Source organism: Scophthalmus maximus, chromosome 2 (genome assembly GCF_022379125.1).
Source record: "Scophthalmus maximus strain ysfricsl-2021 chromosome 2, ASM2237912v1, whole genome shotgun sequence".
NCBI classification, from domain to species: domain Eukaryota; kingdom Metazoa; phylum Chordata; class Actinopteri; order Pleuronectiformes; family Scophthalmidae; genus Scophthalmus; species Scophthalmus maximus.
This window is the reverse complement of record NC_061516.1, coordinates 1183271-1201214: the sequence shown is the minus strand read 5'-3', so window position 1 is coordinate 1201214 and position 17944 is coordinate 1183271. Positions and strand designations below refer to the sequence as shown.

General features: G+C 43.0%; 1 protein-coding gene across 1 annotated transcript in view; it reads left to right on the top strand.

Annotated features, from left to right (window-relative positions):
* Nucleotides 1–17944, top strand: part of LOC118300016 (mitogen-activated protein kinase kinase kinase 11) — a 66161-nt gene that overhangs the window by 14460 nt on the left and 33757 nt on the right. Inside the window, exon 2 of the mRNA XM_035624064.2 lies at nucleotides 12437–12617. Within this exon, the coding sequence (XP_035479957.1) occupies nucleotides 12437–12617 (181 nt within the window). The remainder of the gene's footprint in view (nucleotides 1–12436; nucleotides 12618–17944) is intronic.

Sequence of the window (17944 nt, the reverse complement as noted above, 5' to 3'; positions counted from 1 at the left end):
AGAGCTCTCTAATTTACACTGTGCACAAGTTTACACTTTAAAGATTCTTTAGCTGATTGTATTTCAGCCACAACTTATCAGCAGCGAGCACACATTTACACCGTTCTCCTCATTCCAGGGGGCAGAAAGGTCATATCTCTATTTTAAAACTCGATATTGATTCATTATTTAAAAATGAAGATTGCCCAAGCATATTTTAGTGTAGTCCAGTCAAATTATTCCATTATGCTAAAAATCCAGTTAAGATTTCAATAATCATAATAGGCTTTATTTAATAACAGTAGTGAAGACAGAAAGGAAATGTGGGAAAGAGTCGGGCATAATACGCAGGATATGGTATGCGCCCTGCCCCTTAATAATCGATATGTAATCAACTTAAAAATCTGTGAGCTGGTGTTTGGGTTTTGGTTATAAAATAATTTCAGCCCAATACTGAAGTACGGTACCATTGTTTTTTTTAGGTTTTTTTTCTCGACTGCGTGCATCGTAGGTTGAAAAGCTGGTGTGTGTGTGTGTGTGTGTGTGTGTGTGTGTGTGTGTGTGTGTGTGTGTGTGTGTGTGTGTGTGTGTGTGTGTGTGTGTGTGTGTGTGTGTGTGTGTGTGTGTGTGTGTGTGTGTGTGTGTGTGTGTGTGTGTGTGTGTGTGTGTGTGTGTGTGTGTGTGTGTGTGTGTGTGTGTGTGTGTGTGCGCGCACGCATGCACGATGAGTGAGGAGAAAAACAACAGAACTGCAGGGGAAGAGGAAGAGGAGGAGGAGAGAGAGAGAAGAAAAAAGAAAAGCAGACACTGGAAGGTCAGAGTGCACAGGAAGCAGAGAGGTTTCCAGAACTCCAGCAGAGTGAAAATCTGTCCTTGTTTGTCTGAAACCTCATTCTCAGCTCAGCCTCTTTTCTCGCTACAGATCACAAGACAGTTCCCATGCAAATGAGCCAAAACCTACATAATCTGATAGTGGAGGAGAAAAGTAACCCACTGCTCACCACTGGCACATTAGATATCGCTACACTGTATTGCGATACAACAATACTGTTGAATGATGACTGGATCACAGGAATATAACACTTTCAAATGGACAACGTGTTGTTTTGTATTTGGCTGCTATATGTAGCTTCTTTATTTTTTTACATTTTGCATAACTTGAGTCTTAACATACATGTCGCTGATTTATTCTGCACAGAATTCTGGGTAGCCTGTGTTGATGAGAATCAGTTTTGAGGTTGTTATTGACCATATTCTAATGGTTTTAAAAATTATACATACACACACAATCACATAAGACAGTAATTAGTAAGAACCTGGACTGATTTCTATCATTGTCCCTATTCTTACCTGTCAAGACAGAGACAAGCATTCACTGTCTAACTTTTTCCCATGAAGCACACAAAGTAATTAAAGGCAGGGTAGGCGATTTTGAAAATCGCCAGCAACCTTCAGAACTCTGTCCAAAGCCCCCCCACAACACATGAACGCTACGTCCCTTTCAGAGCTAATATAGATTAACAATCAAACGGCATTTGTTCATAACTACAGGGAAGACACCCGGCGAACACACAGCTGTTAGCTGTAGATAAACCATAGACTGAGATAAACACAAGTTTACGTAGTATTGGCTAACCTACCTAGTGTCCTACAGCGAAGCTAACTTGGCGCTGGCTAATACACACACAAGCTATCTAACAGTTATGTTGGTTACACAGTTCAAGAAAATGAACTGCTCTCACGAAACAAAGCAGATAATTACCTTTGACCCTCTTCTCCTCCCTAAGTTGACGCCAGCGTTGAAGATGTGAAGATGTTTGCTCCTTGTAGTATCCAACCTCTTTTTGTCCATAGCCGTCTCAGATGCCGTCTTTCTGTTGCGACTGGAAGCTGTTGTAGGCACTTTCTCTGCCGTTTTCTGCAACTCTTTTCTTCTTTAGTTCAGTGTAGCAACTCGTCTGCTAGCTGTAGCTCTGTAGCAGTAGCTCTGTAGCTTTAGCCTCTGCTTCGTTTGTTTGCGTCCCACTTGTCCCACTGTGTGGTGAACGAGCAGATGCATGCAAGCAGGGAGAAAGCAGGTTCATCCAATCATTTTCTTCGGACCGAACTTTCTGATTGGACGTGGTTTTTACAGTCCTGCCACGTCAACAGATGATGGATTTTTTTTTCGTTTCAGTGTCAGATCATTGAATGTATTCATCAATATCCGTATGTTATGAGAGTTTCAAGTAATATGACAGAAAGTAGAAACCAATAGAAACCATAGACTTTAAAAAAGAATCACATCAAAATGACTAAAGGTTTTATGTTATTATTACAACTCTGCGTTCTGAGTGAGCCATCATTGGCCCACAGTGTGTTGCTTAAACAATGACTGACACGATACCAATTCTTATAAAATTTCTGGCAATCTACTAATCAAGTAAATGAGTAATTATTTCATCTTTTAAGCTAGTTAGAAATTAAATAAAAGAATGAATTGATTTTTACCCTCAGAGCAGCTTTGCATCTAATATAAATGTTACTATAACAGAAACTCCAATTTGTTCATCACAGACATTTTAAGTCCCTTAAAAAAAAAAAAAAAATCTTGCTGATGCCAAAAAGGACACAAATGTCATTATATAGTAACTCTTTAATTACTCACAGTAATGTTATAGACATCTTTCCAGAGCATTTTCCAGGAAGCCAGGAACCTTTTTCAGCAACTCAGACTACTGCATTTTAACCTTTGTAGTCTAAATTTGAATTCCTGGGTGAAAAGGAATAATTGATGGAGTGGATGCTGATTCAGGGAGACGGAAACTGTGGATGTCTTAAGCAGAAGTATTTATTATAAGAGCTCAATATATATCAAGGAGATTTCTGTTCGGTTCGTTTACACAGATTAACAAGGTGGTCAGTGTATGGCGCCCCAAGACAATCTGCCTGTTCCCGGTCTCTGTAGTGTATTTAGCTCAGGGTAATGTCGTCATCTCCCCGCGACTATGACACCTTGAGAGAGACTTCAGCTGCTTGATGATTGTTGTGGCTTGCCACAGACAGGTTGACCTTGTTTGATGCCTGAGGAGACTCGTCTTAACAGTTTCTCAGGGAAGGATAGACTAAATTCCACGACAGTTTCTCCCTTTCGTTGACTTGTTCAACACACAAACATTAATACAAGATAAGGACCTGGACAGGTCTTGAAACCCCAAGCACTTAAAAGAAAAGACAATAAAATTGCAAAAACAGAAATCAAAGCGCAATCGAGCTCAGCTAATCTGGAGCCCGCCTCAACGCACAAGCGTCCTGTCTCCAGGACAGCACCCCTGAAGGTGTAAATGTTCTTCCGACCATAGCCAGGCATCAAGGGGGCAATCACATCAAACCTCTCTGCTAATCAGAGTAAAAGATTGTGACTGCCAATAATACTTCTTAAGTTTTTCCATTAAAGTGATACATCATATACAGGGATACAAGGAAACATCAACAGAAAACAGATAGCATACATGGTTCAAAAACAGGATGATAAACTTCCTTTATTAACAAAAATGCGATCAAATATGTGTGGTGAAACTATGTATATTTAAAATTATCTTCAGGGAAACTGGATTAACGCAGTAATTATGTGGCAGTGAACCTAAATACAAAGTATTAAGTAAGAACAAAGTCATTTTATTCAAATAAAACAATGCATGATATTCAAAATCTTAGCAACATTCAATCAATAGGCATTGAACACTGTCTTATTGGTCCTGAGGGCACGTAGGAGCTGACCGGTGGATTTTCAAACCCCAGTAGCTGCTATCTCCCTGAAGATGTGTTTGTCTTCATGTGTAATTTGTCAACTTGTATTCATTTTTATTTATTCATTTGGATCGTTATTCAATTCTTTCTCTCATAGTCAGGTTTCTATCACAAATCTAAACAATATGCTCAGGTCTTCAGAGGGATGATGAAGATGACAAACCCATCCCCTAATATAACCACTGTAGCTGGGATCCTGTTAGCATGGTTCAGCCACTGAGCAACATCAATAAATTCACTTTATGATCACATGCTGATTATTTACCAATTAAGACATCAATTAAGGCTGCTATTCAAATAATAAATTAAGTAAATTAATCAATTAAGTATAGTAAAACAGAATCAAACATCGATATAACACTGTATATTTTACTCTTTTTCCTATCTGTTATTCATTTGTTATTTTACTTCATGTTATGATTAATATAACACAAAATATTCCTGTTGGGGGAATCTGGGTGTTAGCACAGCAAAATGGATAGCAGAAATTGCATTGTAATTGGTCATATGAATTACTATATTGGTTATTGGGTTTTTTCAGAGTGTATATGTATATATACTCATCCTCCTTCTCTTCCGTTGGAATCGGACTTTTGCAATTTCTCTCATATTTCCTCTGTGGATCTTTATCACAAAAAAACTTCAACATACAGTATTTATGACAGTTATAATCAGTCTTGGGCCTTTCCGGGCCTCTTACCATAACACTGTGTGCTCGACCTTTGACCTATGAGGTGGTCCTCGCCGTCAGCTAAAACCTTAGTCAGTTCTCTCTACCTGTGAGACAGGGAAACATTCTCCAGAGATTGGAGAGATTTGATTTGGTTTGCTTTGTATATTATATTTGTAAGGGTATTGTCTATCATCCTTTTCAGGCTTGGTAATAATTGACAGTAATGAAACTTATTTACTGTATTAACACTTTTCTTTACTGTAAAAGTTGTTTACATTAATACATTTTTCATAAACTTTATCATTATATATGTATCTGAAAACGCAGACTCTTCTTTACTGGGTTAAAAAAACTGATCTCTCTCTCAGAGAGCATATTATGGCTTCATCAATCAGCTGTTTACATTCTCCAGAACTCTCGCTCACATATTCAAACACATTCAATTCCTTGTTGTTTTGCTCGTGTGACGCGTGGATCCTGGGTTAAGTTCTCCCCCCTCATCTTTGTCTCTGTCTGCCACTTCATGCAGCCTGTGAGTGGTGTGCTCCCATAGGCCAAGCCTCATGGACCTCCTCCTCTGTCCAGTGATGTCAGTGATTTGTTGGTGGACCAGCCGCTCTTTCATATATATTTGTCTTATGACTTTGTTTACATCAATATTGAAGATCATAACAGGTAGTTCTGAGGCTCAGAATCTGTAAAAAAAAAAAAAAAAATTCTAAACAACCCACCTGGCATAAATGTTTACACTTTGGAATTTTTTACAACATTGCCATATGGATTTTAAAGTAGCTTACCACTTACCTACAGTATCATGAGCCGACTCACCTAGTCCTCTGCTGGCCTGCTTCTCTAGCTGTTGACGGGATCATCTGGTCTCGTTGCTCTGGTCCGTGGCAGACAACGTCCAGGTCCTGGACTTCTTCATGTACAACTTGCTGTTCCTGGTATAAGAGAAAGGAGTTCAACTTAGTGAAATGTTCATATTACCTTACATTGAACAGTACTTTTCATTTCCTGCCCGTCGTACGGGCCGTAGTCTGGGAGCAGGGAGACAGTTTCTCTAGGGCCGAAGCTCTGCATTGCTCCGGGACCTGCCCCTCATGCCCGGCATTCTCACTACGCCTGCTCCATACACACACACACACACACACACACACACACACACACACACACACACACACACAAACACAAACACACACACACACACACACACACACACACACACACACACACACACACACACACTATGTCCCGTTGTGAGCGGATATAGATAAACAATCAAGCGACATTTGCTTACAGCTACAGTGACGACACCCGGTACACAGGCACCTTTAGCTGTAGATACACACAAGCTAACGTAGCGTTAGCTAACTTACCTTAGTGTCCTCCAGCGAAGCCAACTTGGCGCTTCATGCCGGTTCATCCAATCACTTTCTTCAGACCGAACTTTCCGATTGGTCGTGTTTACAGTCCTGCCGCGGCCACAGATGAGGGATTGTTTTCGTTTCAGTGTCGGATCATTCAATGTATTCATCGCTATCGGTTTGTTACGAGAGTTCCAAGTAATATGACAGAAAGTGCTTCTCATGAAAAACGCCTACCCCACCTTTAATACTTCACATCTCATTTGAAACTGCAATCTCACGTTTGTATATAACACATCAATGGAACACAAGGCATGAACACTGTCATCCTCTCCATCTACCAGCAATGCTTCATTCTGGGCGAAAACTTTGTGTTGCATTTGAATCTTTCTGAGGTAGCGCTTCTTATCTATGTTTGTGTTTCTTTGCGGTTCATGATTAATCTCTTCTGTGGACTGATTTCTTATACGTACACATTCACTGCATGCACATTTATGACAAGCAACATAAATTTCTCCACAATAAATAGTGCTGCTGCATCAAAAGGTCTCCACTTTTTAACACTAAATTAATGAATGAGCTCTTATACAAATTCTGTGGTGTCGGAAACTTAGGATTTACACCTATGGGCAGTGTGCACAAGTACTGCGTGCCGCCTGAGGTTTCTAAAACACATCAGGGCCAATCACATCTGTTGAAAATCACAAAAGAACAAAATAAATAAAACACAGAGTCCCTGGCTCCTGACGGACGCAGACAAAATTCCACGACACTGGGCCTTTGGAGGCTTTGGAGATAGATGAGTTTAGTTTTGGTGACTGGTCGAACACAAGCTGGAGACAAGTGACCCGTTTGTTCTGCTGTTTACAGACTCACTTGCATCTTGTTACATCTCCCCTGCGACATTGGGGGGCTGTGTAGTGATTGATTTTATTTGAATAAATCACTACACATCTAATTGGCATGGCTATACATTGGAGAATCAATGCAGTGCATTTTCTTTTGTGCCTGGTTGTGCTTGAGCCGCCACATTTACTGCCCCAGAACATCAGCCCCGCCCAACACCGCTACCTTCTGGGGTCAACACACTAAGGAACCCCCCACCCCCCTGTCGGAGTTTCTGCCACTAATTTCGGTTAATTTTCAACACGTGAAGTTTGGAGGCTTGTTAATGAGTGACCGTTTTCAGACCCTCTCAGCCTTTATACCTGGTACTGGATATATTGCACAGGGAATCATTTATAACCCCCCTCTGACAGCGTTAATGCAGACGTCCAAAAACGGAATATTCCCCTGGATGTGTTCTGCGTTGTCACCCTGATGATGATTAGCTTGTAGCTTTAAAAAAAAAAAATGTCTTTAATAAAAACAGATTGCCATTTTTAATCAAATATCATTGGGTTTTTCTACACTTGGACCCTGGTTATGTAATCACAGACCTCTGAAAAGTTCTGTTAAGCGTTTTATACAACTTTATGCCAATTTATCAACAAAACAGTTGATAAATGACCTGTAAATAATCAACAGATGGAGTGATATTGAACATAATCATAAAGAACTACAGCTTATTACAACTTGGTTCTTTCCCTTGTAATTTGGGTCATCCTTCTTGTCAAGTAGCAACATCATACTCGAGTCAGTTGCTAAGATCTCAGACTGCGGCAGCATTGCTGAAAAGAAGTTGGGCCAGAGCAAAGAAACCCACAGTCCCACTTATTTTGAAGAGTTAATGAAGATGATCAGACCAAACCCCTCTGTCAAAAACAGCAACATATGACTTGTTTAATTGACCTAAGTGATTAAATGAGACAGCATTTACAAGTCTGCCTCTAAAGATGAGACCATCAAGTGAGTGATCAGTGTTTCTCAGTGAACGATATGCTGTGTTCCACCGAGCTAAGACGAAACTCCAGCAGAATGAGCGCTGGTTTCACCATGAGTTGACATCTGCACTATGATTATTCCCTATCTCTCTCTCTCTCGCACACTAGCTGCCTGGTCAGAGGTTGCCAGACTGTCTGTCAGCCTATGGCCTTGTCCCTCGGTGGACAAAGCTCCCGTTCTTCCTGGGGAAAGCCCCCACCCTGCCGGAATTCTCCCAGCGCCTACGGGGGCAGGGCAGGGAGGGGGCGGGGGGAGGTAGGAAGAGCAGAGAGGAGACTGAGGTTGAACCGCTGTGGCTATCTAAAAGCTAATACAGATTTTTTTTCCCCTTGGACTGATATTGAGCGCCTTTAAATTTGACCATTTGCATGGACAGAAAAATTCACACAAAATATTAGAGCAGATAAATATCGTCCTGATGTGCTTTCAAAATTCTATATCAAGTCTAACCCTTCCAGAGACTGGGCTGTGAGGAATGACAGAACAAAATGTGGGAGATGGAGATGTAGCTCCTGTGCTGACTTATAGAGAAAAAATTATTAAGTGAGGTGCAGAGTGAGGAGGCAGAGAGCGAACGAGAGCTGATGCTCGCATCTGGCATGTTACCGTGATGGGGCTGGAGGGGTCAGGGAAAGACCTGCAGCTGAAAGGTCACAGACTCTATCACTGTATGCACTGTGTTCAGAGCTGGCCATGTCCTTGAGCAGGACATTCAACCTTAACAAGCGTTTGCTCATTTTGAATGCCAGCTTACTGTAGACGTGAGTTATTGCTGCTGCGAGTGTGAAGCTGCTCTGCTCTTGTATGGCACACGTTCCGTTTACAGCGGCGATGGTTTTTCTATCTGCAATGTTTAGAGCAATGGACCCTTGATTTCAGACTGAGGTGGACCAAGCAGATTTCTCGCTTCTCTTACATGATATTGATGTTCAAATATTCCCCAGCACCAGTAGCTTTATTCGATGTAGAGCTAACATGTGTAGAGGAAAGATCTAATATAAACCTTTAATTTTGTTTGAACATAACCCTTCACTTGTAACATTTCAAGAGAAAAGGCTTTCAGGGTGAGGGCTAACCAACGTGTTTGGCTAACATGAAGCTGCCTTGACAACACTGACTGCAGTCGCTCAAAAGAAACTCCCCCAAATGCAGTGAAGAGCAGCAAAGAGCTTCAAACTTTAGCCTAAACTCTGATAGCCTCCAGGACACGTTTCCACACAGTGGCGAGATCTGATTTGCCCTCTGGCTGCTATAACTTCCTCGAAATACAAGGTCACCACATTGGCAATGGTGTCACAACCAATTCCCTGAAACTATTTCCCTTCAGTTCACTTCTACTTTTTTTTTTATCAAGAACTGGAACTGATTTGCACATTCAGCTGCGATTTATTCAGCCATTATGAATTCCAAACAGACCTAAGGCACTTGTTTAATGACCTGCGAAGAATGTGAGAAATGGCAAAAGTCCGTATTTGGCCAAGATGGACATGGTTATGCTTAATCAGTCAGGCGCACTTATGTTAAATCAGCCTTGGAATGTCACGTCACTAAAAAATCCCTGACAGCGGGATCCTCGTGAAGGTAGCTGTTTCAGGTTTGAGTCAGTCCCTGCACCAAACTCATATCTAGGCCTCCGCGCTGGTAGGAGTCATACCTGCTACTGACACACTCTTGTTTCTGAACAACAAACAATGCCAAACAGAGTCCTGTTGTCGTAGAGGCCTGTCACTGTTTCTGTGGCGACATTGTTGGTTTCACCTCTCTCTTGGGAAGATGTTCTGTCTGGGCAAGACCGATCTAGTCATGATACCATTATCCTTTGAAGGAGAAGTGAATTTCCTGCCCTGTTTGCCACTTTTGGTTAACACACCTACTCAAAATGTGAAACCAGGTGGTAGATAAGAAAGGATGTAGATAAGACGGGGGGATTGCCCTCTGTGTCCTTATATATAAGCCCAATATAATTTACTAGGTCCAACCCTTTTCCAAACATTTTTCATTCCTTCTCTAAATTTTGTTGTCCTTCATACACTGATCCTCATCCAGCTATTTATGTTAGTGTTGTTTCTATTTCATATTGCCATGCTGTGTAGAGCATGGCGGCATATTTTTTTTTCCAATTCAGTTTTTTCACCCTCCATTATTGCCCCATCCAGACATCAGCGTGCACGACTTTAAACTTCAGAACTGTTTTTAGTTACAGCTTTGAAGATGTCAGCAGCAGACTTAATGTTATACGGGTCAGCGCCTGATTTGGACAGAGTGTATTGCCACATATTCCCAGTAAGCAACTTCAATCGTTAATCCCGATGCAAAAGTAAATTATGTGTGTGTAGAGCAGGTCAAAGTTTTGCACTGACTGCTTTCAAGCCATGCTTGTCAAAGCTGAATTTAAACTCAAGAAACACATATTTCTTTTCACAAACATGGTATCTTAAAATATGTCATTAATTGACTATTACAGTTGTATTTTACAAAGCCCTCACAATTTTTTCCATCTGTGGTGTTGAATCCAAAAAACCCTTCCACCGCATTACTTCTCCATTGGTTTGCAGTGTTTCCTCTAGGATTCTTTTTCAGCAGACTCCAGACTAACTAGTTTTTAGCACTGAAGCCCCTTATGGAAAATTTTAGAGGTACAAGCTGAAAATTTAGGGGCACACCTTAAATCGGCCTGCAAGGCAATTATCTAAATTTTCACCCATTTTAACTGTATTAATAATAATAATAATAATAATAATAATAATAATAATAATGATAATAATAAATTTAATTTATAGAACACTTTTCATTGCTAAGAGAAATCTCAAAGTGCTACAGAGTACAACGAAGATAAAAGAAGGTTTTAAAAGAAAAAAACATTGGTGGAAGAAAAAGTAAAAAAATTTAGGGGAATGCTTGTTTAAAAAGAAAGGTTTTCAGGCCCTTCTTAAAAGAGAGAGTGCTTTGTGGAGCTCTCAGGTGGTCGGGGAGGGAATTCCACAGGCGAGGAGCGGCTGAGCAGAAGGCTCGATCACCCATGATGCGCAGCCTGGTCCTGGAGGGGGTGAAGGGTGAAGGTTTTGTTTCCGGAGCGGAGGTTGGGTGAGGAGGTTCGTGGTGAGAGTAGATCTTTCAGGTAGGGAGGGGCATTGCGATGGATGCACTGATAGGTGAGTAGGGAGATTTTGTAATCAATCCTGAAAGAGACAGGAAGCCAGTAGAGTGAGTGAAGGACGGGTGTGATGTGGTCATATTTTTGTATATCCTCATCAGGATCGTAGCGGCACTGTTTTGGACGTATTGAAGCTTTTGAATGCTCTTGCCAGAAGTCCCGATGAACAGAGCATTGCAGTAGTCCAGCTTTGAGAAGACAAAGGTGTGGACAAGATTTTTCGGCATCTGACAGACAGAGTGTGGGACTTAGTTTGGCAATGTTCCTGAGGTGATAGAAGGAGGTCTTGGACAGATGTTTAATGTGGGTGTCAAATGTAAGATGAGGGTCAAATCTTACACCCAGGTTGGTGACTGTTGATGACAGGGGTATATTTTGACCAGAGAAGGTGATTTGGTTTATGGGGGATGACTGGACCTGGTGTGGTGTGCCAACTAAAATAGCTTCTGTTTTGGAACTATTAAGCTGTAGGAAGTTTTATTACTGATAAACGCGTTGGTAATGAATATACAACTTACAAAAATTACAATGTGCTGTTTTATATTGTGTCAATTTAATTGAATTCAATGAGGGAAAAGCGTCAATGGTTAGTTTTGCCATTGTTGAGTGAGAAGTTAGCAGGGATTAATGCAAAAAAGACTTCTTCATTTTCCCTATTGGCCGCCGCAGCAAAATGAATGTAGCAGAAACCCTGGTTTGGGGTCATCATCATTAGTTTGAGCACAGCTCACTAGTTTTCTCCACTTTGCATTAGCAAAGAGAACAGATGCATACACTGTATGTTGAATTAGGCATATACAAAGTGATACAGTGGGATTGTGCAGAAACACTTAAAACATTCAATCATCTGGTGTGGGGTGGTTGATAATGGTCCAGTAACAACAATTCACGTGTGCATGCGTGAGAGAGACTCACACTTAGCTACTTGTGTGCAGTGTGGGTGTATTGCTAAAAAAATGGACATAGAATGTTAGCGTGTCCTATGTAAAGTGTCTGTGTGTGTATCTATTTGCCCATGTAGAATGAGTTCTTTGTGTGTTTGTTTATCACTCGATCATATGATAATGATCAACATTCGGCACTCCTCTCTCTTTTTCTCTCTGTCACCTCAGCTCGCATTTACCACAGCACCTACACTTCCCACCCGTTTGTCAGTGTCTGGAGCCACATGACCCCTTAGGGCTTGTAGCTAATTGACTGATGTGGTGTCACTACCTGGAAATCAGGTCACAACACCCGGGTGGAAATAAGGGTGTTCCAGTCACTGACCAGCAGACGGACAAAAAAAATTAGAGCAATGGATGAGGGGCTGTTGCAGTATACCCACATCACCACCACTCCTCCTCCCCCCCCCCCCCCCCCCCCCCCCCCCGCTCACAGGAGGAAGAGGAAGTGAGAGAGAGATGGAGAATGTGACTAAGCTCAGTCTTAATTTTTCTCAGTTTAAAGCAAGAAAAGTGCAAATATTTGTTTAGGCATTGATTTTGAATCACTCCTCGTATCAAACCGTTCAAAACATTGCAGGCTTCTCACCTGTCCTCCCTTTCCTCCTCCCCTCTCTTTCTACCTGTGTGTCTGTCCTCCGTCCAGTTCTCCTGGCTCAGCCCATGGAGAATGAATGTATGGAGGGTGTGACGTTGAAGATCACCGACTTCGGCCTGGCGAGAGAGTGGCACAAGACCACCAAGATGAGCACCGCTGGCACCTACGCCTGGATGGCCCCGGAGGTCATCAAGGCTTCCACATTCTCCAAAGGCAGCGACGTCTGGAGGTGAGTGCTTGTGTGTGTGTGTGTGTTTTGTAACTATGTTGTTCTGTAAAACTCAGCGACATAGCTGCCGTGTAATTTACAATGGAATTCAGCTGAAGCAAACCCAGGATTTTGTATTATATGTGCAGGTGTGCTCACAAGGTATTTGAGAAATGAAAAGCCTGTTGTGCCCGTCATAATTCCTAAGAAAAAGGGATAGGGTTTGATTCTCTTTCTTGTTAAAAACTAGATAAAAAAGGTTGATACCACTCTTTTATCTCCACACTAAATATGAATGCCTGCGGGCAGGTTGCGCAGCTTCGAGAGCTGACATTTTAATGTCAGTGCCTTATCTGGAGACAGTTTTTAACCAAAAGGTCACAGCTTGTCTTCGTACTGTAAAACCCACGGTTCTTACTCACCAAACAAGAATATTGACTCCTGAAAACTGACATTATTAAAACATCAAGTCTGACAAAACCAGTTTAATAGCGCCAGTGTCTGATTAAAGTTTACGGTTATCTCTGATTATACAAAGCTTGTAAATAGTGCAGAATTTCATGAGGATGTTTGGCATAGAACACTCAATGAGGTTGTGTAAGTGGTCTTAACTGACATGTCTAATTTGTAGTGACTCCGGAAACTGCCAGCTGATGGCCAGTATCATTTCAGCTCTACTGATGGTTCAACTTACTGTTCCAATCACTACTCACTACCAATGTAGTTGTTACAGGTAGTGTTGCATCCTGTTTTGTTTTGGTGTTTTCTGTTTGTTTCCTATAGGTTGATCAACTTATTGGCATACACCTGTGCCCACTGATGGGCTGAGTCTATAAAGGCTCCCCTTTTGTTCAATTTTCTCTCTCCATCCTTCTCCAGTGGCAGCTGTGTGGTGCTTGGCCAGGTTTCAGTCATACAGAATAAATCAACGTGCTGATAACGTGCTGCAGTTATCAGTTCATTCACTAACAAAGATTAAGATGGGAGTGACCTAATATTAAATAATCCACATTTTATTGTTCTATTCTTAGGTTCATTTATAGGCTTTGTGTTGATCTTTATGAGATTTGTGTGAATTACACCTCTTTTATTTACCTTTGGTTTAGATAGTTGAAGTGGTTGTGGGGCATAAATAGTTTCTATGGGGTTTTGTGGGGGCGACTTCTGTAATAGAAGCGCAGAGAAGCATGTAAGACTCTTCCTGGTCCCTGGTCTGAAATGTCACGGGTTTGACCGTCTAGGTAACCGAGTCAGGTTTCTACAAATGAGAGCTGCACCATCCAAAGTTGGATGAATGCCGTCTCTCCGCATCAGACCAGGAATTCTCCAAAAGGTGCGCCAGTTATCTATGAAGCCCACATTGTTATCTGGACACCACCTCGACAACCAGCGGTTTAGTGATGATGTACGGCTATATATGTCATCACTGTTCAAGTTGGGCAGGGGTCCAGAGAAATCTACAGAGTCCGACATTGTTCTTGCATAAGTACACACTGAATCAATATTCATCTTCATGACCTCCGATTGGTGTAATCAGGTGTCGTTACTGCCGACGTGAATAATAATTTTACAATATCTACGTTTATCCTTAGCCAGCAGTTTTAGGTGGGATTCAACGTCGCCTGCTCTGGCCCCTGGGATACAGACTGTGGTCGCTGGCTTCGCTAACTTCATGTTCCTCAAAACAGAGTCACCAATGATCAGAGTTGTTTCCTCAGCGGGTGTGTCGAGAGGGGAGAATTTATTAGAAACCTGAAGTGGTTGGTGGTGAACCGTGAGCTTCAGTTTAGGACTATGCCTCTTTTTGCGGACAGTCACCCAGCCGCCCTGTCCTCCCGGCTGGTCGGGATCTGCTGGGGGAGCTGAAGGAGCTAAAGAAGCTACACTGGAGCAGCTAACGACTCAATCTCCATGGTGCAGAGTCGCGCTTCTAACAGACTGAACCTCGCCTCCATCCTAGCAAACAAACTACACTTACTACAAGCATCACTATCGCTAAAGGAGGCAGAGGAGTAACTAAACATGGAGCAAACAGAGCAGGAGACAGCAGGAGAGGAAGAAGCCATTGTTAGCTGCTAAGGCTAACTAGCTAAGCTACGGTGCGGAGCGCAGATAAGAGCGTGTCAACCGCTGTGAGTTAGCGAGCGAGTTGCTAAAAGAGGAAGAGAGTTGTGAGTGTTTAGACTAAACAAGGGAGAGTGGAGCGGATAGTTGTCCCAATAGTTAGAGGAAACCGCAGTGTTAAAGAGAGATGAGGAGGAGCGGTGGATAAACACAATTCACAGAAGCAACAACAACCGGAAGTGACACAATACGTTACCGCGAACAGCTGTCTGTCCCTGTCGGTTTATATGTGGAAGGTGATGTGCTCATGCGTAAGTTGACTGTGTCTCCTGATGGGCCTGACTGGAGCACCACTTACCAAGTTGTTGTTCCCTCTGTGTATCGCTCACATGTACTGAATCTAGCTCATGATCACTGGTCTGGTCACTTGGGGATTACAAAGACGTACAGTCGAATATTGAAACACTTCTTCTGGCCTGGTTTAAAGACTGGTGTTGCTGACTCGATTTGCACTTGCCATGTATGTCAGTTAGCTGGCAAACCTAACCAGGTGATTCCTCCAGCACCCCTACAGCCTGTTCCTGTGATGGGAGAGCCATTTGAGAGGCTTATTGTGGACTGTGTAGGCCCCCTACCAAAGCCGAAAACTGGTCATCAATATCTTTTGACTATCATGTGTGCCACCACTCACTACCCAGAGGCAATACCCCTGCGTTCTCTTAAGGCTAAGGCAGTGGTCAGGGAGCTTGTAATATTATTATTATTATTATTAAAGTTTTGTTCTGCCTTTGGTTTTCTGAGAGTCATCCACACAGACCAGGGGAGCAATTTCATGTCTTAGGTTTTCAATCAGGTACTAGAGGTTATGGCTGTTAGGAACCAGGTTTCTAGTGAGTACCATCCTGAGAGCCAAGGAGCTTTAGAGAGATTCCATCAGACCCTCAAGTACATGTTGCGTACATACTGCCTTGAACGTGGTCCAGAGTGGGATAATGGCATTCCCTTTTTGTTGTTTGTAGTGCGAGAAACTGTGCAGGAGTACAGGGTTTAGTTCAGCCGAGTTGATGTTTAGCCACACAGTCAGAGGCCCATTGAAATTGTTACGGGAGCAGGTAATGGCAGATTCTCCACCTAATATCAACATGCTTGACTTCGTGAGTTCATTTCGAGAGCGTCTTCATCATGCGTGCAAACATGGCTAAACAGGCAATGGCAAACTCCCAATCTAAAATGACATGGCAATTGATAAAAGAGCTGTGCAACGATCTTTCCAACCTGGAGACTCAATACTGGCTCTGTTGCCAATACCTGGGTCAGTGTTACATGCCAGGTTTGCTGGGCCTTATGTGGTTGAGAAGAAGCTGAGTAATACCGACTGTGTTATTGGTACACCTGACAGAAAGCAATACACAATACACTGTGATGGCATTTGGCATGTGTAATGCTCCGGCCACCTTTCAGCGACTCATGTGGACAGTGTTGTCTGGTGTAGAAAATTGTGAGGACTACCTGGATAACGTTGTGGTGTATTCACCTCACCGGAAGAGTCAGATGAAGACTCTTGCGACTGTGTTTCAGCGCCCTCGAAAAGGCCTCCTTGACCCTGATCTTGATTAAGTGTGAGTTTGCGAAAGCTACATCACTTATCTTGGCAAGGAGGTGGGTCAGGGACAGGTTTGTCCCCTTGCAGCCAAAATCAGTGCTGTTGCTGATTACCCAGTCCCCACTACCAAATGTCAGCTTCAGTGTTTTCTTTGCAACTACTGTTACGACCTTGTCAGTGCTGCTAGGAAGTTGGAGTGGGACTTCAGATGTGAGCAGGCCTTTCAAGCTGTAAAAGCTGTCATCTGTAATTCTCCAGTGCTTGCTGCCCCCAATTTTGCTGTCCCATTCAAGCTTGAGGTTGATGCTAGTGGTACCGGTGCTGGTGCTGTTCTGATCCTGGAAAATTCAGCAGGCATTGACCATCCAATCTGTGAATTTTCAAAAAAGTCTTCACAGACCCAGCAGAACTACAGCACTATTGAGAAGGAGGCCCTGGCTTTGCTGTGGGCTTTGCAGCATTTTGAAGTTTGTTGATTCTTCCTTGCAGCCGATTGTCGTGTTCACCGACCATAACCCTTTGGTGTTCCTACATTGCATGTACAACAGCAACCAGAGGTGAATGCATTCGGCCAACATAGTTCAAAACTACACTTTGGACATTCGCCATAAGAAAATGCTTTTCGGTTATCCCTGATTATAATAATAATAATAATAATATATTTGATTTATAAAGCGCTTTTCATGTACCCAAAGCGCTGGTACAAAAAGAAAGAAATAAAATAAAAGTTGAACGGGGGGGAGCTAGGGATATGCAGAGGAAAAGAGGTGGGTTTTTAGGCGTGACTGAAAGGTGGTGAGGGAGTCGGAATCACGGATCTCTTGGGGAAGGGAGTTCCACAGCCTGGGAGCAGCCCTGGAGAAAGCTCTGTCTCCCAAGCTGCGGAGTTTGGTTTTGGGGGTGGAGAGGAGACCAGCAGAGGTGGATCTGAGGGACCGTGTGGGTTGGTAGGGGGAGAGGAGATCAGTGAGTTATTGGGGAGCAAGATGGTGGAGGGCTTTGAAGGTGAGGACCAGGACATTGAAGGTAATTCGGTGGGAGACAGGGAGCCAGTGGAGTTGTTTTAGGACTGGGGTGATGTGGTGCCAGGATTTGGTGTGGGTGATGAGACGGGCGGCTGCGTTCTGGACCAGTTGGAGTTTTTTGATGGAGCTGGGGCTGATGCCAAGGAGAAGAGAGTTACAATAATCTAAACGTGAGGAGATGAAGGCGTGGATGAGTCATTCTGCGGCGGGGGGTGTGAGTGAGGGTCTGATCTTGGTGATGTTACGGAGGTGAAAGAAGGAGGTTTTGACTATGTGGCGGATATGGGGTTCGAGGGAGAGGGTGGAGTCGAAGATAACGCCAAGGTTGCGGGCCTGGGGAGATGGGGAGACAGTGGTGCCATCGATGGTGACTGTGGGGTTGTTGATTTTGCTGAGTGTGGATTTGGAACCGATGAGGAGGAATACAGTTTTTCGCTGTTTAGATTCAGTGGCGGAGTATCTGACCGAGGGGGAGGATGTAGGTGATGAAGAGGAGGGAACCGAGTACGGAGCCTTGGGGAACGCCTTGTGTGACTGTGGATGAAGCAGAGGTGTGATTATGGAGAGTGATGAAATGCGATCTGTTAGTGAGGTATGACTGGAGCCAGCTGAGTGCAGTACCTTTGATACCGGGGTCTCTGTGTCTAGTGAGTAGG